At 41.0% G+C, this 26,410-nt stretch overlaps 1 protein-coding gene across 2 annotated transcripts in view; it reads right to left on the minus strand.

The window, feature by feature from the left end:
- The window catches only part of slc6a17 (solute carrier family 6 member 17), a 55,752-nt gene that overhangs the window by 9,626 nt on the left and 19,716 nt on the right, over nt 1-26,410 (minus strand). For both annotated transcript variants that reach the window (XM_052034591.1, XM_052034590.1), the window contains 9 exons: nt 19,125-19,282; nt 16,179-16,305; nt 15,135-15,316; nt 14,444-14,554; nt 13,407-13,648; nt 9,646-9,838; nt 6,414-6,606; nt 1,809-1,968; nt 55-217 (listed from right to left, as the gene is read on the minus strand). In XM_052034591.1, coding sequence (XP_051890551.1) covers nt 55-217; nt 1,809-1,968; nt 6,414-6,606; nt 9,646-9,838; nt 13,407-13,648; nt 14,444-14,554; nt 15,135-15,316; nt 16,179-16,305; nt 19,125-19,282 — 1,529 coding nt within the window. The remainder of the gene's footprint in view (nt 1-54; nt 218-1,808; nt 1,969-6,413; nt 6,607-9,645; nt 9,839-13,406; nt 13,649-14,443; nt 14,555-15,134; nt 15,317-16,178; nt 16,306-19,124; nt 19,283-26,410) is intronic.

The raw sequence follows: 26,410 nt of genomic DNA on the forward strand, positions 1-26,410 counted from the left end.
GACTATCAATCCCACCCCTTGTTAAATAATCGTGCTGTGGAAATATTCTTTTACCTCCTCCATTATCCAGGCATTGTATCCTGGTGGAGTGATGCCCATCTGAATAATACTGGTTACCATCAGGATAACCATGGCCAAAGGAGAGACGTACTTCCAGGTGTAGTAGTAATAGGTGTACGGAGTGAAGCCCAGCATTTCTGTTAACTCCTGCATGAATCTGGAAAGGAGCATCATCAAAATGTAATGCCTTCAATGTCTGGATTCCTCCATCTTTCTCTGTTCACTGCTAACACATCACTTGAACATGCAGAGTTTAACAACATTGAGCAACATAAGTCTGGAAATCATTTTCAGAACTTTTATTTGTACCGGAGTCGCCCCTGCAGTTAATAGACCACACATGGAGAAGATGGCTTCCGATGTACCTGTGAGGGCTGCTGCTGTGTGACCTAAAGGAGGACTTCCCTATGCAGAACCTGGCTGTTGCTGGGAATCCAATTCAGGTCGGTTTGTCTTTTATTTACTTATTGGTTTGCCTTCGGGATTCTACACTCACCCCAACCTCCTAACCCTGCACTGATCCCCAGCCACTCTACCATGTTCACAATTCTTGCCCAGTTCAATCCCTACCCACTTACTGAACCTCCAACCAGAAAATTCCAGGCTTCTCCTTCACACCTACAATTGACATTCAGCAATGGACCCTTGGCCTGGCTCTCACCTCTGATCCATGATGCTTCCACTGCACCCTCCTTGTAACTTCCCAGAACCAACCTTCTTCTCATACTTACCTGGTTTCCTTTGTGAACTCTGCACTCACCCAGTGTGTGAAGGAAAGGCTTTACTTCAAGCAAGACCGCAGCATTAGCCTATGATCAGAAGTGACATTGAAATACTGCACAGTAACTGGTGACTGTCTCTCTGCCGGCATTGAGGAAAGACCAGGAGAGTGCCTCAACCACTCTCAAAATATTCTGGCAGGAGTGTTAGACTTTGGCCATAAGGATTAGCTGATGCAGTGAGTTAGGCACTGATCTTTCACCTCTGCAGCTGACAGGCGAACTGGGCTAGACACCACCATTTCACCTCCAAGGAGTCTAACTGCAGGAAGATTATGGGAACACTGCACCCTGAAATTAAGGGTACAACTGATGGAAATAGTGCAGTACTGAGGGAGACGTGCACTGTCAGAGGGACAGTATTCGGGGGGGCGCAGCACTTTCAGAGCGCTAAAGGAGAGCTGCAGTGTTGGTGGGGCAGTACTGAGAGACAGCTCCACTGTTGAAGGAATAGCACTGAGGGAGGCTGTTCTGTTGGAGAGGTAGTTCTGAGGGACAGATGCACTAATGAAGGGGCTGTTGCAAATAGCAGTGCTGAGAGAGAGTGGCACTATCAGAGGGGCAATAATAAAGTAGAACTGAGGGGGGGGGGGTGGATAGGGGAGCTTGGGTATGTTGTCCTTTAGATAAGATGTTAAACTAAGACCCAATTTGCCCTCTCAGTTAGATGTTAAAGAATCCATTACAATCTCTTAAAGGGTAACAGAGTACCTCAGATGACCTGGGCAACATTTATCCTTCAATAAGGCCATTCATCTCAATACTGCTTGTAGGATCTTGCTGTTTAGAAATTAGCTGAGCCTGTGATCTCTAAACCAACAGTAAATGCCCTCCAAATGTAATTCACTGGCTGTGAAATGATTTAACACACCCTGAGTTCACAAAAATCTATTTGTAAACATGAACCATTTGACAATGGAAGGATACAGCCCCAGTAGATGTCACAACCAAGGATCTGAAGGCACTTACTTTTTTGTCCCATAAACCCAAGACACGGAGATATTTTCCAAAATAACCACAATTGTGAGGGGCAATGTGGCGGAATAGTCATCAAACATTGTGACAAAGTAGTTTCCGGAACGCTGGACAAAGATGAGTCCGATTGAGAAAGCAACCACTGTGCAACCAACTGTGGGAAAAGCACAAAATAATCCAAGAGACTGAGATTAGAAATTAAATTGTATTTTAAATTCACCCTGAAACCTAGAGCAGAAGTTTTCAGAATGTGGAAAGGCAATTAGCCCAGGCATTCTGTCCCATTTTTGGCAAATTAACCCCCCTGTGGGCTTTGTCCCTACGGATCTTCTCTCCAGAAATAGACCCATTTCATAGGATGCAGATATTATAACACGAATATATGAATAAATGAATTAGGAGCAGGCTCCTTGAGCTTGTTATGCCATTTAATAAGATCAGTGATGATTTAATTGTAACCTTAACTTCAGCTGTGATAACCCTTCAACCATTTGCTTATCAGATATCCATCTACCTGTCTTAAAAATACTCAAAGACTCCGCTTCTTCGCCCTTTGAGGAAGAGAAAATCTAAATGAGGTCTCATCAATGCCCTATATAACTGAAACATGGCCTCCTTGATTTTGTATTCAATTTTCCTACCAATAAACAATAACACATTGTTAGAACATAGAACAATGCAGCACAGCACAGGCCCTTTGGCCCACGATGTTGTGCTGACATTTTATCCTGCTCTAAGATCTATTTAACCCTTCCCTCCCTCTTAGCCACATGAATGATAAAAAATTGGAGGGCTATCTTAGTGTATCTTAAATGTTCCTAATGTATCTGCCTCCACCACCTCTGCCGGCAGTGAGTCCCACGCGCCCACCACTCTCTGTGTAAAAAAACTTGCCTCTGACATCCCCCCCGTGTACCTTCCTCCAATCACCTTAGAGTTATGCCCCCTCGTGTTAACAATTTTCAGCCTGGGAAATTAGCCTCACTAATTACTTGCCATACAAACATACTAGCCTTTGCAAGTAATGCATTAATACACCCAGATGCCTCTGTAGCTCAGAGCTCTGTGATCACTCATTATTTAGACAATAGACTTCTTATTCATTTTTCCTGTCAAATGGGCAATTTTTGCCACATTATTTGCCAGATCTTTGCCCAATCCCTTAAACTGTATGTATCCCTTTTTAACCTCTTTATGTCCTCCTCTCAAATTATTTCCCCACTTACCTTTATTCATCAGTAAATTTTGCAACCATACCTTAGAGCCTTCATCCAGGCACTTGCATGAATTATAAAAACTTGGGGCTGTAGCATCGATCTTAATGGTGCACCACTTGTTACATGTTTACAACCAGAAAAAAAGACCTATTTTATGCCAACCTTCTACCTGTATCATTTCATTATGTCTTAAGCCATGAGCTTTTACTTCCTGCAATGCCTTTTGTGCTGCATCTTATCAAATGCCTTTCAGAAATCTAAATGTAGTACATCCACTTTTATCCATGAAACATGTTACTTCTTCAAAAAATTCCGCACTTGAGGCCCCATCTGCCTCCTCAATACATGTAAAGGATCTCATTGCAGAAGAAAGGCAGGGAGATTGGATAGGCTGGGACTCTTCTTGCTGGAGTGTAGAAGGCTAAAGGGTGCCCTTATGGAGGTTTATAAAATTATAAAGGGAACAGATAGGGTAGATAATCACAGTCTTTTTCCCAGATAAAGGAGTCTGAAACTAGAAGACATAGGTTTAAGGTCAGAGGGGAAAGATTTAAAGGGAAACTGAGGGACAAGTTTTGCACACAAAGGTTGGTGGGTATATGGAACAAGCTGCCAGAGGAGGTGATAGAGGCAGGGACAATTACATTTAAGAGTTACTTGGATAGGTACATGGATGGGAAGGTTTAGAGGAATATGAGCCAAACACAGGCAAATGGGATTAGTGTAGATGGGCATCTTGGCTGGCATGGATGAATTAGGCCAAAGGGCCTGTTTCCCTGCTGTATAACTCTGTGAATCTATGAATCTATAAACCCATGTATTTGAACTTATGCACAAATAAAAAAACCTTCACTTATTTAAACATAACTCTAAAGGAAACAAGACTGTGCCTGATAGTGGATTAAATGAGATAGCAGTATATATGTAAATTTGATTTGGTGTCAGGATTAATACTCTGTCTTACTGACATAGGAATCAATACTATCTTCAAAACAATCCCTAATATGGGTTTGATTAACATTGACACTGAATTGGTATGTCCGAATCGGTTTAAATTTTAAGAATTGACATAAGATACCAAATATTTAGGTGGAAGCAGGAATGGAGTGGGAAAGGTTAAGTTATCTGAATATAATATGGTAAAGCCAAGGATATAGAGAATATAAGTAAATGAATGCTAAAATTACAGGGAATGTGCTTTGTTTATATATGACAGAATTAACATATTAGTAGGTCATCAGCACAAAAATCAGAAATCTGGTAATACTTTAGTATATGACTGGATAGCCTACGAATGCTCTTGAGTATACTATGGCTCTGAGAGTCCTAGCTTCAATCTTGACAAATTACCAAGGAAATATAAATTGAAGAGGGGCTTCTTGTTCTCAAGTGGGTAAAAAAAATATTGCTGGCTTTAAGTCTTTGAAGATATGCTGATTATATCACTTCACCTCATAGCAAATCTTATCAGGAGGGAGTAAAGGATCAAGAGGAAAGAGATTTAGGGTAAGGGGCAAGAGATTTAGAGGAGATTTCAGGGGGACTTTTTTCACTCAGAGAGTGGTGAGTACGTGGAATACACAATCGGAGAGAATGATGGAAGCAGAGTCGGTTACAGCATTTAGTGTCCAGCTGAGCACCTGAATCGCCTAAGCTATGGGCCAAGTGCTGGAAGATGGGAATCAATCTTGGGTGAGTCCCCACTAGCATGGATATAATGGGCCAAATGGCCTGGTTTCCTGCTGTATGACTCTATGACTCTTAAGCATTTGTATTGTAAAATAATCATACTTTGTCTGAGAAAGTGTACCCTTTTATTGATTCTGCTCTGAGATTTAATCTGCTCTTCTTTATACTTGCTTTTGTGACACAGCTGATGTTCTTATAATTGCATAGGTTAAAGCATGCATATTGCATGGAAAGCCATTCACATGATTTTCAGCGTGCCAATGATGTCTGTTCCATGCTAATTATGGAACTCCATTAGGAGTTCAGCAGGGACAAAGAGCATAAAAGAAAGGGGCACCTACAACTGTAATTATCTAGAAAATATCAGCAAGTGATAGGTCAGAAGGTCTGGGATGCTTTCACAGTTTGTGTTTCCCATTTCAGACCACTGGAAGTAGTGACATCTAGAGAGATCTGAGCAATTGCATCAGTTTTACTCAAAATGATGGTGAAAGATTGTGAACTGCATCCAGGAACATCCCGCATTAAGAAGCTGGAAGGTGCAAGGATCAGAATCAGAATGAGGTTTATTAACACTGACATATGTCAGGAAATTTGTTGTTTTGTGACACTCTCTGTTTGACTAAAGTACACCTTCTTAAACCCCTCTTCTCACAGCCTAACCCCAGCTACATGAGGAAATCCCTAAAATTTGGTGGTATGCAATTCCACACATTTATTGTTTCTTTCCATATTCGTTTGTCCGTAAGATATGAAAGTATATTTAACAATGTAGAGACAATTTAATCAATTGAATTATATAGAATTACATGAAAATTTGTACAATAAACAGACCTTGTTACCACATCAGTAAATGCTAGCATATCATTCACAGAGCAGTAAACTAATCCCACAGTCCATTCTGCTCACCCATCTCCTTATCTCCTTATTTTTCCATTCTATCCTGTTCTTACACATTAACAAGACCTTAGCTTCAATCACTAATGAATTCAGCATAAGAACCCTTCGCAAAACAACAATTTCTCCAACCCTATTGAATTCAACCCATCCTGCACATTGGGGGGTGTTTGATATTATTAAATGCAACCAAGCTGCTGCCTGGATTAGAGGGCATGTGCTATGAGGATAGGTTGGACAAACTTGGATTGTTCTTTCTGGAGCGGCAGAGGCTGAAGGGAGATCTGATAGAGGTTTATAAGATTATAAAAGGCATAGATAGAGTAGACAGCCAGTATCTTTTCCCCAGGGTTGAAATATCTAATACCAGAGAGCATGTATTTAAGGTGATAGGGGGTAAATTCAAAGGAGATGTGCGGGGCAAGTTTTCTTTTTACACAGAGAGTGATGGGTGCCTCGAATGTGCTGCCTGGGGTGGTGGTGGAGGCAAATACATAGGGGGGTTCAAGAAGTTCTTAGATCTGCACATGAATGTGAGGGAAATGGTAGGATATGGACACTGTGTAGGCAGAAGGGATTAGTTTAGTCGGGCATTTTATTACTAATGTAATTGGTTTGGCACAACATTGTGGGTCGAAGAGCCTGTTCATGTGCTGTACTGTTCTATGTTCCATGTTCTATTACTACCATTTCTCAGTTTTATGAACATAAAACTTCACCAAAATATATAAACAAAAATTGAATAGATCAGAGTCATGACCTCAGTTGTAGCATATTTTAAGTTCCAGAAACTTACTTGTTAAAAACTCTTTGCGAACCTTAAATGTGTCAACAATTGGTGACATGATTCCTTCCATTGTTCCCATCATGCTGCCCAGTCCAAGGTTAATGAGCATCAGGAAGAAGAGCACAGACCAAAAGGGGGAAGCTGGGAAATGGGTCATTGCCTCTGTGAAGGCAATAAATGCCAGGCCTGTTCCCTGTACCGACTGCAAGAGATCAGAAAGATCAAGTGAATAGTAGCAACAGTATAATTGTTGCAGGTCAAACTGCAAGCCAGTAATCAACTGAGACATCAGGGAGACTTCAATAAAGTATCAGAAATTTTGACCAAAGTTCCTACTTTGGAAATAGTTGGTGATCTGTATGTGAATTGTGCTCCGAATTGCCCTAGCTTTACAAAGTGAACTTTTCTGTTCACATTTGCCCTCAGGCTCATTCACATATCTTTATTCAGATTTGCTCCAACTTTGTAGTCAGCTTCGAGGGGGAAAAGCTCATTAGTGGCCTCAAAGAAAACTACCCCACAGAGATGGATTTCACCTTCCTTGATGGAAACTATTGTCGACTGTTAGTTCTAGGGGATCCCTGGAACTCACAACACTGATGTCATCAAGCAAGTTGACCAACAAATCACACTGAAGAAAGCAAACCAGCAAGTAAATAACACTTTGTTAACTGACTTTTTTTAAGCATCATTCTGAGCAAAAAAAAACACACAAGGTGAGTAAAGGAGTTATCATAAGCAAAATTTGAAGAAAACCTTTTTTGTATTATTTTAAATAGGTATACTACTTTGAAACAAATATCTGAGGAAACCAAAACCACATTATAAAAGTGCTTGCTTAGGACTAGAGAGGTACTAAGTGAAAATTTTGGATTAAAATCTAAATGACACCTTATTCAACAGGTCATATTTTCATGTTACAGTGAGAATAGTTTATAAACAGGTTAAATTACATTTTCCACTAATTATACCAGACAAGGCTGCTACACTGCACTCTGTGAACCATTGAGAGAAACTTTTGGATCTGCCTAACAACCTCAGGCAAGAGAAGATCTTCAGTCCATTCCACCTTACCCCACCTATAGTATTTCCTTCACCAATTTGGCGCTCCTTTCCATAATATTCCCTTCAATTCCTCCAGCCCTCCAATCTACAATATTCTCTTCAAACAATGCAGATATACTTTCTGCATTATTTACTTCAGCCTATCTTTCCCTCTATTCACAATATTCCCTTGATGTATTTTAAATAATCTCAAATCCCAGTTGTTGACCAGAACCAGTGGAGATCTTGTTCCAGCTACACCCTTAATCCTTTTGTTAATCTGTCCATTACTCCATTAATACGTAATTTATTTCTTCAATTTCTATTTTATTTAGTTGCCTGTAATTTTTTAAGTATGATCCCATGTATTAATTTACTTACATTTCAGGTAAAACTACTTAGTGCCAACAGTAGACAATGTTGGGAGGCATGGCTGAGCACAGATGAATATAGTGTGCGATATGACTGGGCACAGGGGAGGGGAATGGTGCATGCTATTATAGTGTAAACAGAAACAGTGTAACAGGGCATGGGTATATGAGGTATGATGGTTAAAGATAGAACAAGTGCACATATGACAGGGCATGGATGGACATGGTATATACTGTGGCGCAGATTAATACGGGATGTGAAAGGCAAGGATGAAAATAGTGCAGCACAAAAGCCATTTGTGGGAATAGTGTTAATGTGTCAGGGCATAGATTGGGATAATGCAAGATGTGATGTCTGAGATGTACCAGGCAAGGATAAAAATACTGCAAAGTGTAGCATTGCACTGGCAGGAAAAGGACCAGGTGTGACATGGCAGAGGTGGGGAAAATTAAGGGGGTAAATAACACAGGTGGGGAAAGCATGATTGTTACAGGAAGGGGCAGGGGGCCCAAGAATGGTGGCAAAACAAATAGTGACAGGAGATTTTACCTCACAAGACAAAATACTGCACCTATATGAGATACTGAGGCTCGAGAGGGAAATTACAGGAAGGCATTCATAATCCATTTAAAATAACTGTATCCCACCAGCCACTTAATTAAGAAATGTTTCTAAAAAAAGCTTCAATGAATGTGCAAATCCTGCAGGGACTTTTAATCAGTAGTATTGAAGGCTTATTCTGGAGCCAGTGTTCAAATCTGAGATGAAGCATCAATCGCTTTCTTTAGTGACAGGAGGGGGGAGAAAGATAGTAGTGGAGAGATGACATGAATGTAAATGAAGTACTATCTGGGCAGATATGTTGTGAATAAGCAATTGAGTTGATCACATTGAGAGATGAGGTCTTTGTTCATTAAGGTCTTTGAGGAATTTGCATTTCAATGTCAATAGAGAACTAAAAGACAATGGTTTTGAGATAGCTGCTGTTGTTTCACTAGGCTTTTGGCCTCAAGCAGGAAAGGCTATCAGGAAGCTCACTCAAACTGCTTTCCCTGCAGTGACCCTCTGCATGTTGAAATCTAATAGATGATAAATAAAAGCTGACAATTGCAGCTGAAATTGAGATTCGTCTCCCCCATTGAGATTCTGAATCCGTTCCTCATTGTTTTTGGGTGTATAATGTCTGCGAGTATATGACAGACTGTTTAAATTATAGGCATTGTCTGCTGTCTGAAAAGGCAGTCAGAAGAACCAGTTATTCCTTTAGGTCAATATTTTCCTTTCCACTCTGACTTTACAGCAACACATTGTCTTGCTGTTTCATTTTAAAAAAGATAAATGTATGACAGATAAAATTCCCCCTCAAAAACATGTAAGATTTCTTTTTCTTTATTAGTCACATGTACATCGAAACACAGTGAAATGCATATTTTGCGTAGAGTGTTCTGGGGGTAGCCCGCAAGTGTCGCCACTCTTCCGGCGCCAACATAACGTGCCCACAACTTCCTAACCCATACGTCTTTTGGAATGTGGGAGGAAACCAGAGCACCCGGAGGAAACCCACGCAGACATGGGGAGAACGTACAAACTCCTTACAGACAGCAGCCGGAGTTGAACCCAGGTCGCTGGTGCTGTAAAGCGTTATGGAATCAGTGGTTTCAGTAAAAACAACAGAATGCTGTACCTCAAACTTCATAACATATGTAAAACATATTAAATCACAAGCTTTTTGAGCATATCCACAGAAAAATTAATCCATCTGTCACCTCTTCATTTCTTTCACTGTTTCAACATGCTGTGAAATGGACACTTGTGCCAGTCTCACCTTATCTAGCTCATCCTCCAGCTGACATGTGTCCAGCCCTAATTCCTTGAAATGATCCTCCTTCACTGTCTTTATGACACTGTACATTTCTGCATAATCAGAGGCTGTAAGGTGTGAGAAATTGATGTGTGGTGGAATCAGATCATGGCTCAGGACTTTGGAATTCAGGTATCCGATAATCTTTTCAGAATTCCTGCCAAAGGAGAAAGAAAAATCCAGGCTATTTCTTGTGGAATCAAGCACAGACTACAATGAGAAAAGCCCAAACCGAGTTCTAGTCTCAAATGCCAATGAGATATTCAACCACAGTTATCAGTTGGATATGCTATTACAATTATATAGGGCCTTACTGAGACCAAACCTGGAGTACTGTGTGCAGTTGTTGTCTCCCTACCTTAGAAAGGATATACTTACCACAGAGGAAGTGCAACATAGGTTCACCAGATTGATCGCTGGCATGAAAGAACTGTCTTATAGGGCAGCACAGTGGCACAGCTACTGGGCTGCGGCCTTGCAGCTCTAGCAACCCGGGTTCCATCCTGACCTTGGGTGTTGAATGTGTGGACTTTGTACATTCTTCCCGTAACTACATGAGATTCCCCCAGGTGCCCTGGTTTCCTTCCATATCCCAAATGTGTGCTGGTTGGTAGGTTGATTGGCCACTGTAAATTGCCCCTATTATGTACATGATAGAATCTGGAGGAATTGATGGGAATATGAAGAGAACAGGTTATAGGGAAAATTAGAGGGTAAAAGGGATTAGTTAATGAGCTGGCATTAATTTGATGAGTGCAAATGATCTCCTTCATTGTCATAGAACATCTATGGAATATGTATGCACTATAGCAGAATCAGACGAGAGTTTGGTAAAATTCTGAAAAAGCTGGACAAACTAGATCGAGGATGTGAGGTAAATCGTTTAGGACTGAGAGGAGAGAAACTTCTTTACTCAGAAAAGTGTGAAGCTGTGGAATTCTCTACCACAGAAAATTGTGGAGGTCAAGTCACTGAATATATTTAAGAAAGAAATAGACCTCTCAATCAATAAAGGGATCAAGGGGCAGTGGAGAGAGAGCAGGAGTGTGGCATTATGATAAAGAATCAGACACAATCGTACTGAATGGTGGACAGGCTCAAAGGCTGAATGGTCTCCTCCTGCTCCTATGTGTCTATGTTTCTTTATCACAACTAAATTAGCTTCATAATATCGCACTGTATTTACATTAATACATCCCATAACTGCAACCAACCCAATCAGAGAATACACTAGAGACGCAAGAGACTGATGATGCTGTAATCAAGAGCAAAATACAAAGTGCTGAAAGAACTCAGTGGATTGAGCACCATCTGCGGAGGCAGGGTCCCGACCCGAAACATCGACAATTCTTTTCCCCCTACAGATGCTGCTCGACCCACTGAGTTCCTCCAGCAGTTTGTTTTTTGCTCCACAGAGAATACTATTCCTTAAGTTAAGCAGAACAAACTCTAGGATTTAATTGCTTTTTTGTCCTGAGTTGTGATGTATTGTGTCTTTAGACATTTGTGGCATATAAAAGCAACAGGAAAAATGTAATGATTTAGTTAAGGGCTTTTGGAAAGTTGAATGTCACAAGCACTGGAAAATACAATCAATGACAATAGATTTACAGACTCACAGGCAGGAGCTTGCGCTGGTGTTACATTCATGAAATGGTAGATTACCCAAGCACCATGCACAAATCATTACATAATTAAAGCTATTTTTAAACTCTATTAGAATTAACACAAAATTAGTAAAATCCTTTTCATCCTGAGACCTGGATCCAAAAATACACAAGCCATTTCTTGGAGTTAAAATGTATGCATGGATACAGAGTCTAGAGATGGATGTACTCCAATCATTGAAGGTAGCAAGACAAATTCAGAAGTCTGATAAAAAGACATTTGGATTCTTTGACTTCAGAAATAACTGAGAGATCACAAAATCAATAATTATGCTTTTTAAAATAGAACTGGTCAGGCCTCAGCTGGAGTAATCTGTCCAATGCGTCTTTCTCTCAGAGTGGAAATGTCAAATACTAGAGGGCATAGTTTTAAGGTGAGAGGGGGAATGTTTAAAGGAGATTTACATGGCAACTTTTTTTTACACAGAGAGTGGGGGCTGGAAAGTATTGCCAGGGGAGGTGGTGGAAGCAGATATGATAGCAACGTTAAGAGGCATGTAGACAGGCACATGAACAGGCAGGGAATTGAGGAATATAGATGACATGCAGGCAAATGTCCAGTTTAAATTGGCACCATGATCGGCACAGACATCGTGGGCCAAATGGCCCGTTCCTGTGCTGTACTGTTCTATATTCTATGTTCAATTCTTGGCACTATGCTTAAGGAAAGATGCCTTAGGAGTTGTACAGAGATGATTTTGTAAAACAGTACCAGGAATAAAGGATTTCAGAAATGTAAAGATGGGAAAAGCTGATGTCACCTTCCCTAAAACAGAAAAAGATGTGGGGAGTTTTAAATTGTGGCATTCAAAATCAAGTGAATTGATATAAGAAATAGTTTCCACTGCCAGCAGGTAATTGCAGTGAGAGGAATCTAATTTAAGAAAATGAAATATATAACAAGAAGCAATTTGAGGAAAGCAATATTTACACAGCACACTGTGACCTGGAAAGCACTGTGTAAAAAAAAAATTGGTAGAGGCAGATTCAATGGTGACTTTTAAAAGGGAATGGATAGTTACTGCAAAAAGGAAACATTTATAGGGCTTCAAACAAAAAGATCACAGAAGTGAGACCAGTTCTGCAGAAAATCAAACTTCATAATAGTGGGTACCACATTGGCATAGGTGGCTGGTATGAGAACTGTGGGAGAGGAAGGCTGCAGTGAATGGGGAATAGAGGTTGGTGAGATGGCACCAGTAATTGAGTAAATTGAACTGGCATGAGTAAATGGTAAATAGATTTCTTAAAGTACAGAGGAGGTCAGTCAATCCACATCTGCTCCAGGTAGAGTGATGGGGTTGGTCCCATTTCCCCACTCTCTCACCATAGCCCTGCAAATTACTTTCCCTCAGCTGTCCATCCAATTTGCCAATGAAAACCCTGATTCTGCTTCCATCATGCATGCAAGCAGTGAGTTCCAGATCACAACAGTGCATCTTTTGTCCAAAATATTATATCTGTGGTTCACGTCACTAAACCATCTGCAAAGGGAAATATCTTGCCTCTGCTCACCCTATCTACGGCAGTTATGGGAATGTGGAATTTGCTGCCAGCTGGAGTGATTGAAGCAAACAAAGTAAGGGGAACCTACGTAAACACATGACGCAGAAAGGAATAGGAGATATCCTGTTAAGAGTAATGAAGTACAGTGGGTGTGCTAGATAAACATCAGAACAGATCTTTTGATCTGAATGGTTTCTAAGATGTGGATGTTTTGTAATATCACGCTGCTGAAGTCAGAACTGACGAGTGCAGAAGGCTTTGTTGTTCTTACAATGGAAACAAAGAGTGAGTGCACAGTGCACAAACACTCAGGAATAATGGCAAAAACACCACAGCTGCAAGAGAGGAAAGAAAGGCAGTTTCCTGAGTATTAACATTTTTATGATAAGGAGACATTATTGTGCAAAACCACATTGGCTCCCCGTGGATGGGAAACGGTGCTGGAAACACCTTTGCATCTCACCTGACAGCAACTCAGCCATTTTTTGGGAATTAAAATTTTCCCTCATATTTCAGTACTCAGTATATTCCATAAAGTTTAGACAAACTTACGTTATGACACATTTCTCATTCATCACATTGGCTTTGAACCCTAGGACCGCAAACACCACAAGTGTTGCCAGAATAGAGGTGAAGAAATTAATGAAAGCGACAAGGGCTGCGTCAAAATGGCAGTTGTTGTCTTTCTTGTTGTAACTGGAGAACGCGATGACTCCCCCAAACCCAAGACCAAGAGCAAAGAAGACTTGTGTAGCAGCTTCCCTCCATACCTGCGATTCCATCATCTTCTCCAACTGAAATGACAAGTCAACAATATAAATAAGGGACAGCTTAATGTAAGCACAAGTGAAACTTTGTCCTCATTGTAGTGGATAGGAGCTGGGTCAGAGCTAATTAGGCCTTAAGGCCACAATTTTGATTGTAGTAAGTTCACTGACCTCAATAGGACAGTGAATTGGGCTCCACAATTGTACCTGTGCCTGCCTGTTTATTGGGTTTAAAGTCATGTCAAGAAGTGACAACAGCCATCCAAAAAAAGAAGAAAGGAAGTTCTGATGCAGGATGAAAAAGAATTAAAAATATACAAAGCAATAGAAATCATACTGGGCTTCAGTCCAATTAGTTGGCTGCAGTAGACAAAGACAAGGAATCCTTAATACCAAAGCTTTACCTCTACACTCTTTCTTACAATGTAAATTAATCCCAAATGAACTAACTTCATCAGTATTTACTGAATGTGTGCAATAAACAATTCTTTTGTGTTAAATTTAATTTACAAAGTAATAAGCCAACGGGATTACAGCCCCATTCCCTACCTCTCTTTTTGTGACACAAATATCTGTGGGACAAGGGGAGCTCTGGTCTTTGGGGTATCTCCCTTCCAAAGATAATTTCTGCTCCCACCTACCCCTTCACTGTCATCTTCTAGGTTCATGGTGTGCCAGGGGCATTTATCCCCAGGAAGCAGGATAAAGCCAGAGGTTCTCATATGGAGTGAGAGCATCTTATGGTGTTCCCAACACTGAGCTTACCAACAACCATTTGCTTTCTAAAGTGAATCCCAAATGGTAATGCAGGAGCTAACATACCTTAGGAGTGAACATATGAAGAATTCCGTCAATTGAACCTCTGAGTAGGAGACTTCGGATCAGGAAACATATCAGAACAACGTACGGAAACAGAGAACTGAAATACATCACCTGAAAAAAATGAATGCATGGAATTGTACCTAAGAAGTCACAGGGAACCAGCAAAGACACAATCAAAATAATACTTTATTAAGCACAAAACACGATGTCAGTCTAGCTTCAAAACTTAACCCCTATATATAGAATAAACCTGATAGAGTGTCTCGACCCAAAACATTGACTGTCCACTACCCTCTACAGATGCTGCCTAACTTGCTGAGTTGCCCCAGATTCCAGCATCCGCACTCTCTGCACGATCAAACACTCCTGGGGCAGATACAGCATGGGATAAATACAAAACAAAAATACATTTACACAACCCCATTAAACATTCCAAGGGATCGTCAAGTACAAGTTAAATGGGCAGTAAAACTAGCTCAATTTCATCCCTCTAAAGCCTTCAAAGAAAATGCAATACAGGTTAGAGACAGATTAAGCTCCATAAATATCCTCTCAAAGTCTCCCAGGATGATTGCAATATGAGTCATAAAGACAATAAAATTTATTCTATGCAATCTCATTAAACAATCCCAGAGTATGGTTAACATCAAAGAACATTCTGTTCTCTCCCTATTTGAACTGAAAGATTTACCTTGCCAGATGATTGGATGCCCTTGATTGTGCATAATCCTACAATAAACCAGGCAGACAACAAACAAAGTGTCATCTTCCAATTGAGACCACCTCCATCATTAATGTTGTTGGAGATGTTTAGCGTATTTCTGTACCAGAAGTAGGTTGTAGCTGAACTCTTGTCACATTCTGGTTCTATGACTGATATAAGAACAAAAAATTCATATTAGTGTCAGCACCAATTTTACTGAATGTTAAAAGAAGATTAATGCATTTTCAAGTGTTCCTATGTTTCTGTTTGTCCAGAAGCACAAACCCATAGCCACACACAGTTAGTCAATCACAGGAATTGCTCGGGGAAGTATATCTGAATATCTGCAATAGTGTTGTTCATGTACAGAAAGAAGGACTTTATTGAACAGAGACGCTGAGGAAAGATTCTAAGTAACACCTCAGGAAGTGACATTGCCCAAGGAAGAGACCTCATCTGAGAAATTCTATTATCAGCAATTTCTTTTGTTACAGAGTCCTGAGGACAACTTTATCATAAGAAAAAGCATTTCACAGGTCAAATGGCATTCATCTTCTGAGCTCTTTGACCCCAGCCCTATTTATGGAGAGAGTATCACACAAAAAAAAGATCCAACAGTGTCGAAACAAGAGATCCTGATTCGGGACCACAACTTCTGGTTCTCACCTACTGATTAGAGAAAAAAATGCAGCTATACAAAGTACAATCATGTGGTGAATCTTGTCTTTAAAACTTTGTATCCATCGCATAAGCCAGAAAGGGTGGAATGTGAGGAAACATAGGAGGAGCTTAATCCTTAGTAAAAAGGAAACTTATCAAGGTTCTGCATAGAACCACTAAGTCTGCCTTCCAGTAATTTAGCATGGGATTCTAGTTGATGTTTCTGCCATTAAACCAATGTGTTATATTCCCATCCTCGTCAACTCTGTACATTCCTGAAATCAGAACATTCAGAGAAGATAAACTGAAAAAGACAAAGAATAAGAGACATAGAATTACTGTGCCCACCACTGAATGAAATCAATTACTTACTGGTAACAGTGCCATTGGTGATTAGTGGACACTCACTCCATGGGAGGGGAGACTGGAAAGATTTGAAAAAGTAAAATATACTCCAACCAATGATGACGTTGTAGTAAAGCCCAACAAAGAAACAAACCTGGTAAAGGAACAGAAAGCACTGACTGAGTATCGAAAGGAATTAGGCAGGATCAAAGCCTAACTGAATAACCTTGCCTCATGTCCACAGCATCTGAATGTGGCACTAACCAATAGGATTCTCAATCTTGTCGAAACTCTCACTTTGCACTTACCTAATGAGGCTTTCCTTGGGAAGAAGGCTGTCCAATCAGATTACTTATGTGGGAAAGAAAAGAGTAAACCACCATTCCCTGCCTCACTCCTACTTAAGGCTAACTACAGGTTAGTAATGCACCAAGCAGTGCAGATATGAGGAACCGTGTAGTGACGAGGGAACATGGAATTCTGCAGCCTTGTAACTAACATTAATTACTTATGACTTACATTCGTTGAAGTAATTATATTAATAATTATATTATTATGACCTGGAGAAGGGGCCTGAGTGTTAGATATCCAAGCTTGTCGATGACATGAAAACAGGTAGGAGGGCATGTTGCGATGAGGATGTTTGGTCTGCAAAACAGGATATGGATAGGTTGAGTGAGCGGCTGAAAACTTGGTAGGTAGAGTTTAGTGTTGTAAAGTGTGGGGTTAAGCACTTCAGTAAGAGGAATCTAAAGGCAGACTATTATCTAAATGGTGAAAGATTGCAGATGAGTGAAGTATAGAGAGATCTAAATGTAGTCATGCATGAATTGCAAAATTTTAGCAGGCAGTGCTGCAAGTGATCAGGAAGTCAAATGACATATTGATCTTTATTCCTGGAATGTGAGGTTCGTCCTATCACCAGGGACTAAAGAAATTAGATCTATATTCTTTGGAGTTCAGGAGAATGAGGGGTGATCTTATTGAAACATTAAGATATTTAGGGGCATGATAGGGTAGATATCGTTAGACATTTCCACTAGTGGTTGACTATCAAATGAGGGGACATTAGGTTAGGGAAGTGGTCGTTTAAAACTGAAGTGCATAGGAACTTCTCAAAGATGAGGATGAATCCCTGGAATTCTCTACCCTGGAGGGTTGTGAAGGCCTGATCATTGGGGATACTGTATGTAAAGAGAGAACAGACAATTTTTGAAAGATCAAGGAACTAAAAGCTAAGGAGAATGGCACAGAAGAGGAAATGAGGCCAGGGGCAGATCTGCCATGTTCATATTGAATGGCCGGGCAGGTTTGAGGGGCCTAGCGATCTATTCCTGCTCGTATTTTCTTGAATCATCAAGTCACATTGTGCTCTTACACTCTAACAACAAACTAATCACTTTCAGGAAAATGAAATTTGACTGGGAGGTGAGATTGACAGGTAAGAAGGGAAGGAGAGCTGGTCGTTCAGAGCACTGGGACAGGAATGAGCAGAAGGGAATTGAGGAGTGGGATGGACTAAAGGAAATGAACTGGAGGAATGGACTTGGGGAATGGGTTGAGAGGGAATGGCCTGTGAGTTTGGGATGGGGGTTGGGCAGTGGGGACTGGGTTTCAGGAACTGGATTACAGGAAGATAGACTGAGGATATGTGTTCAGAATAGTTGTGACTAAATATCCTTTATAAATGTGCTATAATCAAGCTTTTGTGTCACATTGAAGCCCTTTATTATAAATAACAATCAGATTATGTAACTGGCAATGATAAAAAAAAGCCTTGTAAAAAAAGGTTCTCCTTTAAATAAACAAATGTTAACAGAACAAATTAAAATACTGAATAATATTAACTTTCTGCCTACATATTGCTGCAAAATTAAGTAGAGCTAGGATTACATAAATAGTCAGGTGATGAGAAGAGGCACCCTTACATTTATCACAAAAAATATGAAGATGTTAGCAAATATTCTTAACCTAGAGTGGATTTCATCTGTTGCTGAAGGAGAGTGGAAGGGATATTGAATGAAATTGATGAGCAGAGAGACTTGGTGTACAAGTCCAAGGATCCCTGGAGGTAGCAGCACAGGTAGATAAATTGGATAAGAAGACAGATGGGATTCTCATATTCATTAGCTGGGGCACAGAATGGAAGAAATGGGAGGTTATGGTACAACCGTATATAATTTTGGTTAGCTGACAGCTGGAGTATTATGTGCAATTCTGTTCACCAGGATGTTGGCTGAAATAAAGTGTTTCAGCTGTGAGGTGGTCTGGATAAGCTGAGTTTGTTTTCCTTGGAGCAGAGAAGGCTGAGGAGGGAGCAGATTGAAGTATATATCATTATGAGGAGCAGGGATAGGGTAAATAGAAAGAAGCTGTTCCCTATAATAAAAGTGTCTAAAACCAGAAAGCATAGGTTAAAGGTGAGGTGGAGGAGGATTAGAGGGAACCTAAGGAAGAAGTTTTTCACCCAGAGGGTGGATGGAATCTGGAAAGCACCGCCTGAGAGGGTGGTAAATGCTACACAGCATTTAAGAAGCATCTGGATGAGTGCTTGAGGTTCCAAGGCATAGAAGGCTATGGGCCAAATGCTGGAACACAGAATATAGATGGGTACTTGATGGTCAGTATGAAGGGCTGAAGGGCCTGTTCCTGATTTTGTGACGTAGGGAAGGACCGTGGGATAAGGTGATGAGAGGTAAATTCTGAGACATGGTTCCAATATAGTACTTAGGGGAACAAACTACCTCTGAGAAAGAGCTGGTTACCTTCTCCTCTTCTAACTCTGTTAAAGTTGGAAGTGGGTGAGTAGCAATCATGTTTGAGATTCTTAAAAATTTTTGCATTTCACTCAGCCTATTTCATCTGGTTCTAAGTTAAAATTCTGAATATTCCATTCTTAAAAAGAAACAATATCATTCAGGCATTTCTAAACAGCCTCAATTGTAAGCAACTTAACTCAACTATGGTACTCACAATACAACTTGCAAATCCAATGCCTCCCAGCCTGGGACAGATATAATTCCAGACACCAATACTTCCCCTCCTTATTCTCTGGCCCACTGCAAGCTCCAGGAAAAATAGAGGAATCCCAATGATAAGAAGCAGGATGAAGTACGGAACAAGATAAGCACCTGCAAGTTAGACAGATATTTAACATAAATTAGAATACATTTAAACAGGTTCACACTGTGTTTTAACAGATGGATGAAATGTTCCCGGATCAATGGGAGTCTGTGAATTCGCTGATCCTTGTAAGCTATTCTCTGCCTGAACGGCGGGTGCAGAGGTGGTTAAGTTATTACTGCCTCCAGCATTTCTTCCTTATAGCTGCATCTATCTTCCATGTTACAGGAACTGGAAACATCAACTCAAGGTGGCTCATGTCAAGCACCCATTTCATTAGCCTAATGGAAGTAGGCATTTTGACTACAACAGACATAATACTCAGTTACCATGCAATGTACTGTTTTTCAGTGTAGCCTTTCTATAATTGCTGCTCTTCACAGCACATTAAGAATCAAGCCATTTCTGCTTGCAACTATATCTGAAACGTCTTTCAGTTTCTCACCATCTGCATCAGTTTTTGTATCTGCCTGCAATCTATAACCTTTTTGAAATTCAACCTCCCTCCTTAGTCCATGGCCCCATCCTCAATGCTATTCTACTTTCACTTCACAGAGCTCTGTACTCAATCCACAGTTCTGTTCTTCTGGCCTCTGATTCTTTGCCTACCATCATAAGACCATAAGATATACCTGTAGGAGCAGAATTAGACCATTTGGCCCATCAAGCCTGCTCCGCCATTCAATCATGGATTATTCTTTTGAACACCATTCTCCCACCTTTTCCCCATAACCCTTAACTTCCTTACCAATCAAGAACCTATCAATCGCTGCCTTTTGTACACCCAATGACTTGGCCTCCACAGCCCTCTGTGGCAAAGAATTCCACAGATTCACCACCCTCTGGCTGAAGAAATTCCTCCTCATCTCAGTTTCAAAGGGACACTCCTTTATTTTGAGGCTGTGCCCTCAGATCCTAAACTCTCCTACTAATGGAAACATCTCCATGTCCACTCTATCCAGGCCTTTTGGTATCTGGCAGGTTTCAATGAGATCCCCTGTCATCTTTCTGAACTCCCACGATTACAGGCCTAGAGACTTCAAACGCTCCTCATATGTTAAGTCTTTCATTCCTGGGATCATTACTGTGAACCTCTTCTGGACCCTCTCCAGGGCCAGCACATCATTCCTTTGATACAGGATCCACAATTGCTCACAATATTCCAAATGTGGTTTGACCAACACCTTATAAAGCCTCAGCAGTACATCCTTGCTTTTATATTCTAGTCCTCTCGTAATGAATGCTAACATTGCATTTGCTTTCTTTATTACCAGTTCAACCTGCAGGTTAATCTTGAGGGAATCCTGAACTAGGACTCCCAAGTCCCTTTGCACCTCTGATTTCTGAATTTTCTCCCCAATCATTTATCCCCAGCACCTGACCTCAATACCTCCTGGCCTCACCTTTATATCATTCTTCTAACTCTGACCCTTGCCCTGACTTTGCTCCTTTTACCCTCGACCCTAATTTTACTCCCTTAACCCTGCCCCTTCTAAGTCACACTCCCCCAAACCCTCACTTCCTCGCCTGACCTATCCCTTCTTTTCCATATTCATTTTCCAACTCTTCCTGTAAAAAGCCTAATGGGTAACAATGTGATTTGAAGGATTACATCATGTCACCATGGAAAAGTAATTGGAAACATTTATTGGAAGGCAGTCAGCTCATATCAGTCCAATGCCAATTCACATCACAAATTCATTCTGAGCCCAGGACTAGTATCTTGGAACTGTGAAGAAATGTCTGGAAAATGTCATTAATCTCAGTTTAATTGCCGCCCTAGACAGAATCATGAATTAGCAGTCAAGGACCACAACACTGCACTGCTGAGTGTTACAGTCTCGTGTCTCTTGAGCTGGTTGGCAAATATTGCTGTAAAGCAGAAATCTGAACCTCCAGGTTGAACGCAAAATGACTTTCAGTGACTTTGCTTCATTAACCACAAGCAAACACAAATCAGTCAAGGAATAGAGGCCTGAAATTATATAGAGCTATTCCAAGGAATATAATCGGATAAGTGACTAAATGCTCTGGAACATCTTATGGAGAGAGGGGTAGAAAGGTAGAGTGGTTCAGAAGGAGTCGGGTGGGGTAGAATTTCAAAACTGAAGGTAAACTTGTTACTTAAATTCTAGCTAAAGGAACACCATCAATGATGGAACAATTAAAATCAGGAAAGCATGAGAAACCACAGTTGCAGCACAATAGTGGAGCTAGTAGAGCTGCTGCATCATGGCTTGTGACTAGGTTCAATCCCAACCTCCAGTGCTGTCTGTGTGGTGTTCGCATGCTCTACCTGTGACCACATGGGTTTTCCCCCAGCTGCTCTGGTTTCCTCCCACATCCCAAAGCTGTGCTGGTTGGTAGTTTATTTGACTGCTGTAAATTGCCCCTAGTATGTAGATGAGAGGTAGAATCTGGGAATTTAGGAAGAATAAAAAGGGATTAGTGCAGGATTAGTGTAAGTGGGTCCTTGAATGTCTGTGCAAACTCGGTGGGCTAACTGGGCCTGTTTTTGTGCTATGACAAGGTTTGGAGGGACCACAATGATCTCAGAGACCTGGAGAACTGGACAAGGTTCCCAAGGTGAGGTCAAAGAAGGATTTGGAAACAAAGGCAAGAATTTTTAAAACAAAATGTCAAAAAATCAGGGCTACTGATAGCACAAGATTTGGTCCCAATCGGGATACAGGTAGCAGAGTTTTGGATCTGGGATGTTAGATGGGAGACCATTCAGATGTCCATAACCAGAGGTTTCAAATGCATGGATGAGAGCTTGAGCAATTGTTGAGCTGATGCAGAGGCAGAGTCCGGTGACATTCAACGGAAGAATCAGACAATATGGATAGCTGAGCAGGTTTGTAGTTAAAAACTCATCACAGAATGAAGAACAACAGCAGTGCTGGGAACACTGAGAGATGTCAGTGAAGGGGATGAAGTCAATGGATAGGAAGTGTAGCATGTAGAAAAATATCCCAAGGGAATATCCATAAAGCCACTGGCTGATAAGTACAGACAAACAGTAGAAGGAGTTGAAGACGAGAACCAAAGTTTAACTAACAGGGTATAGTGCAGGATATTCTGCTGCAGTGAAATCTGGGACATTTGCTGCACAATGATTCCCAGGTGATCGTCGCAGCTGTAAATACATTTTCAAAATATAACAAATGCTATGGGCTTTTTTGGATCATTTCCCACATCCTCCTGTGACTCATGATGTATGACTTAATTTATTTAGGGATTCAGCAAACTTGTGTCAGTGAGAGGAAAGCATCTGCCATCTGATCCTACCCCAGGTGTTCCTCATAGCTCCAGGTTCAGCAATGGACTGCACAAAAGGTGGTAATCCTCAGTGGTCTAAATATAACCCCTGAAACTGCTGCCACCCCCACCGTGACCAGCGGCAGATCTGTACCTACCAGTACCATGTCATTCAATGATACACTTGTACCACAGTTGTGTATAGCATTACCTCCACCCTAATAACAGACTGTGGCAGACCTGTGCTTATGATCAGCCACAGACCTGCAACCAACAGCATTTTCGCTAGCATCAGACAGTAACAGATCTGTACCCAGCATATCTTACTTTATTAAAGCCAAAATTACAAAATGAAGATCATGTTCCTCAATTGTGTATCCAGATGGTACCCACTTGTACTGTAACAATGATAAAACTTCACCCAGTAATACATACTGTATTACTGTATTCAATGATACTGTATTCAGTGTATTCAATGATAGAACTGTAGTCTTTAGTACTGTGCCCTAGTGTTATAACATTATATCCGTCAATATTGTTCCTTAAGTTTACACATGGAGATAAGGAGCCAAATGCTCTCTTTCTGAACTGTAAATTTCGATGATTTTATGAGTGACAAGGATCAGAGGGCATGTGCCATAAGGAGAGGTTGAACAAACTTGGGTTGTTTTCTCTGGAGCAGCGAAGGCTGAGGGGAGACCTGATAGAAGTTTATAAAATTATGAGAGGCAAAGTGTAGACAGCCAGTGTCTTTTTCCCAGAGTCAAAATGTCTAATACTAGAGGGCATGCACTTGAAGTGAGAGAGGGAACATTCAAGGGAGATGTGCGGGGCAAGTTGTTTTACACAGACAGTGGTGGGTGCCTGGAATGCATTGCCAGGGGTCATGGTGGAGGCAGATATGACAGAGGCTTTTAAGAGGCTCTTGGATATGCACATAAATATGCAGAGAATGAGGGATATGGGCCTTGTACAGGCAGAAAGAATTAGGTGTCATTAGCTTCATTGGTTTGCCACAACAGCATGGGCTGAAGGGCCTGTTCCTGTGCTGTACTGTTTGATGTTCTACATTCTAAATCTGCAACCACCTGTACTGTATCCTTGTGTTATAAAGTTGCAAACCTAGACCTACTAGTTCTGTATTGCACTGCTGTACAATGACAGACATCTACCAGTAATGGCTGTTATGTATTTCAAGTTGCTCCCTCAGGACCACACACTATTTGTTCAATATCCTGGATGTCCTGATCCAATGGCACTGTGAACCTGCCTCCATCTCATGGACTGTAGTAGCTCACCATTACCAAGAAGGACCAATGAATATGGAATTGACAGAAATGTCCAGATCCCGAGAATGAATTTTGATACAGTTAAAGTCCATATCTCTAGCAAATATGCAAACTTCATGCATGACATACTTTTGCTGACATCTCAAGTCAGATGCTAGGATGACCAGAGATTTAGCTGTCCAATGGAGAATCAAGAGACTGCAGAAGCTGAAATCTAGAGCAAATAATAAACTACTGGAAGAACTCAATGAGTCAAGCAGTATCTGTGGAGGCAAAAGGGATGTGATGACATTTTGGGTTGAGGGCTTGCATCAGGACTAGTCCACAGATGCTGCTTGAACTGCTAAGTCCTTCCAGCAGTTTAATTTTTGCATTTAGCTGTCCGAGTTTGGAAATGATAGCAAGCTGATGGACAGGTACAAAAAATTAATTAAAGAATGGGATAGAATGCTCACCTTTATCTCAAGGGAGGCTTGAATACAAAGAGATGGCATGCTATGGTAATATAAATACATAAAGTCAAGTTTAGATTCCATTGAGAGAACCTTAATCAACCTTGGGCACAGCACCTCAGATTAGACATAGTAACATTTGGTGGGGGTGTGTGGTGAGGGATGGTTACAAAGTAGTTTCATCAGAATGGGTCCTAAATATGTAATAAGGCAGGTTGGGCATGAGAAGCTTGTGCGCCCATATGCCTTCAAGTTTAGAAGATTAAGCCATGATCTAATTGGGGTGGTTCAGGTAATTAAAGAATTTGATAAAGATGAAGGGAAGACATTTCTTCAGGCAGGTGACTCCAACAGAGATATGGCACTAAAATTAGAGCTAGTCTGATAAGGAATGATGTCATGGTGTCAGGAAACAATCCTTCAATCAACAGAAACTCTGTCCTACCTCTTTCTCAGACTGCTACATTTAAACATCCTTCCTATTCCCTCTCAGTCCGAGGCTTGACTCAAAATGTCAACATACGTCTTTTGCTTCCACAGATGCTGCTTGAGTTCTTCCAGCATTCCATTTTTTTACTCCAGATTCCAGCATCTGCAAATTCTTTTGTCTTCAATCAACAGACTTTGGAAATCTGGAACTTTTTCCTATCTCAATCAACTGGAAATGTAAAAACTGAGACTGACAGAGTCTTGTCAGATAAGGAATGTGGAAACTAGGCGGGAAATGGATTTAAAATGCAGAGCAATTATAATCTGAACAAATTCAAGTGGCTGGATGTCTCCCTCTTTCTGCTGTGTTCCTGTGGAGGAGGGTAGATCAGTAAGGATCAGTAAAGATCAGGGAAGTGTTCAGATAAAGATCCTTGGGAATCCCCAGGTCCAGCAGAGGAGCTAATTTCTCGTGCCAAGTGATGGGTGGAGGGCCTAATTTTACTCTGGGTGCTCACTGGTGTTATAGTAGTCCTACGTCGTTAGGCAGTTGTGGTGGGCCCATCAACCTTAACTTTAGGGCCAAGGGAGGAGGGAGATAGGGCAAATGCCCCCCCCCCCACCCCTGCTGGCTTCTCTGGTACCAAGGATATATGAAGTTGAGGGGATGACTATAAATATGAGTAGAGAGAGAGGTGCTGAATGACATCCTCTTGACTCTACACTCTAAATAGATAATATGCTCAACACCAAGTTAGCACCTAAGAAAATGCCACTAGATTAGTCAGTTTATGAAGATCAGTCATGCAGCTCGGTATTTGTCAGTGATGGATTAATAATCATGCTTCAGTGTCTGAGTTTAGCAATACACTTACCTGCAGTCCCTGGATGTGTGAATGTGACTTGTGCTCAATAGGTTACATTGGATCAGACTGGGCAGATGGAGGATAAAACCCTGAAAACATATCAGAGAAAACAAAATGGGTCTGAAGGACAGACTTGTCCTCTCTCTCTGTAGGGACTAGATGGATGGCCTCTCTGATTTATTTTATGATCTTGTAATTTTTATTTTATTCTGAGCAGTTTGCAAATCTGCATCCAAGCTTGAGCTAGAAAGTTTCTTAGGCAACAGTATCTCCCGCATTAACACCTAGCAGTAAGCAACTGTGTAATATCTTTATAGGTAAGAACTGAAGAAGGGAGGGTACACAATCTACCAGAAAGTGAAAGGGACTGCAATAATCACTCCGTATGTAGAGAGGACCCACGTAATTTTCCAGATGGTGAAGGGGAGCTGTGTTATTTCCTATAAAATGTAGGGGCTGGGGTGGGGTGGGGGGAGGAGTTGTGCAATTTCCCAGTAAGTGAGGGAGTCTGAATAATTTCCCAATTGTGGGAGGGGCAGGGAGCATGCAATTTGCCATTGCATGAGGCAGGTCCATAATATCCTCACAGCAGGTGGGTCCCTGTGACTTCCTTGTAGATAAGGGGAATGTTATTTCCCTGAAGTGTTCATGTTCCTAATCAGTTCAGAAACAGAAAAGGCTCTGACTAAATCTTATCACCAATATGTGACATTAACCTTCAGCCGTTAGTCATCCTTGGAGCACTGGTCCTTTATCCCACACTTACTCTCCTTTATCATTTTGTGAATTCATTGCCCTTCCTCCTCCAATGCCTCTCCTCAAGATATTGTCTCCTTGCT

This window comes from Pristis pectinata, chromosome 20, assembly GCF_009764475.1.
Source record: "Pristis pectinata isolate sPriPec2 chromosome 20, sPriPec2.1.pri, whole genome shotgun sequence".
Classification (NCBI taxonomy): domain Eukaryota; kingdom Metazoa; phylum Chordata; class Chondrichthyes; order Rhinopristiformes; family Pristidae; genus Pristis; species Pristis pectinata.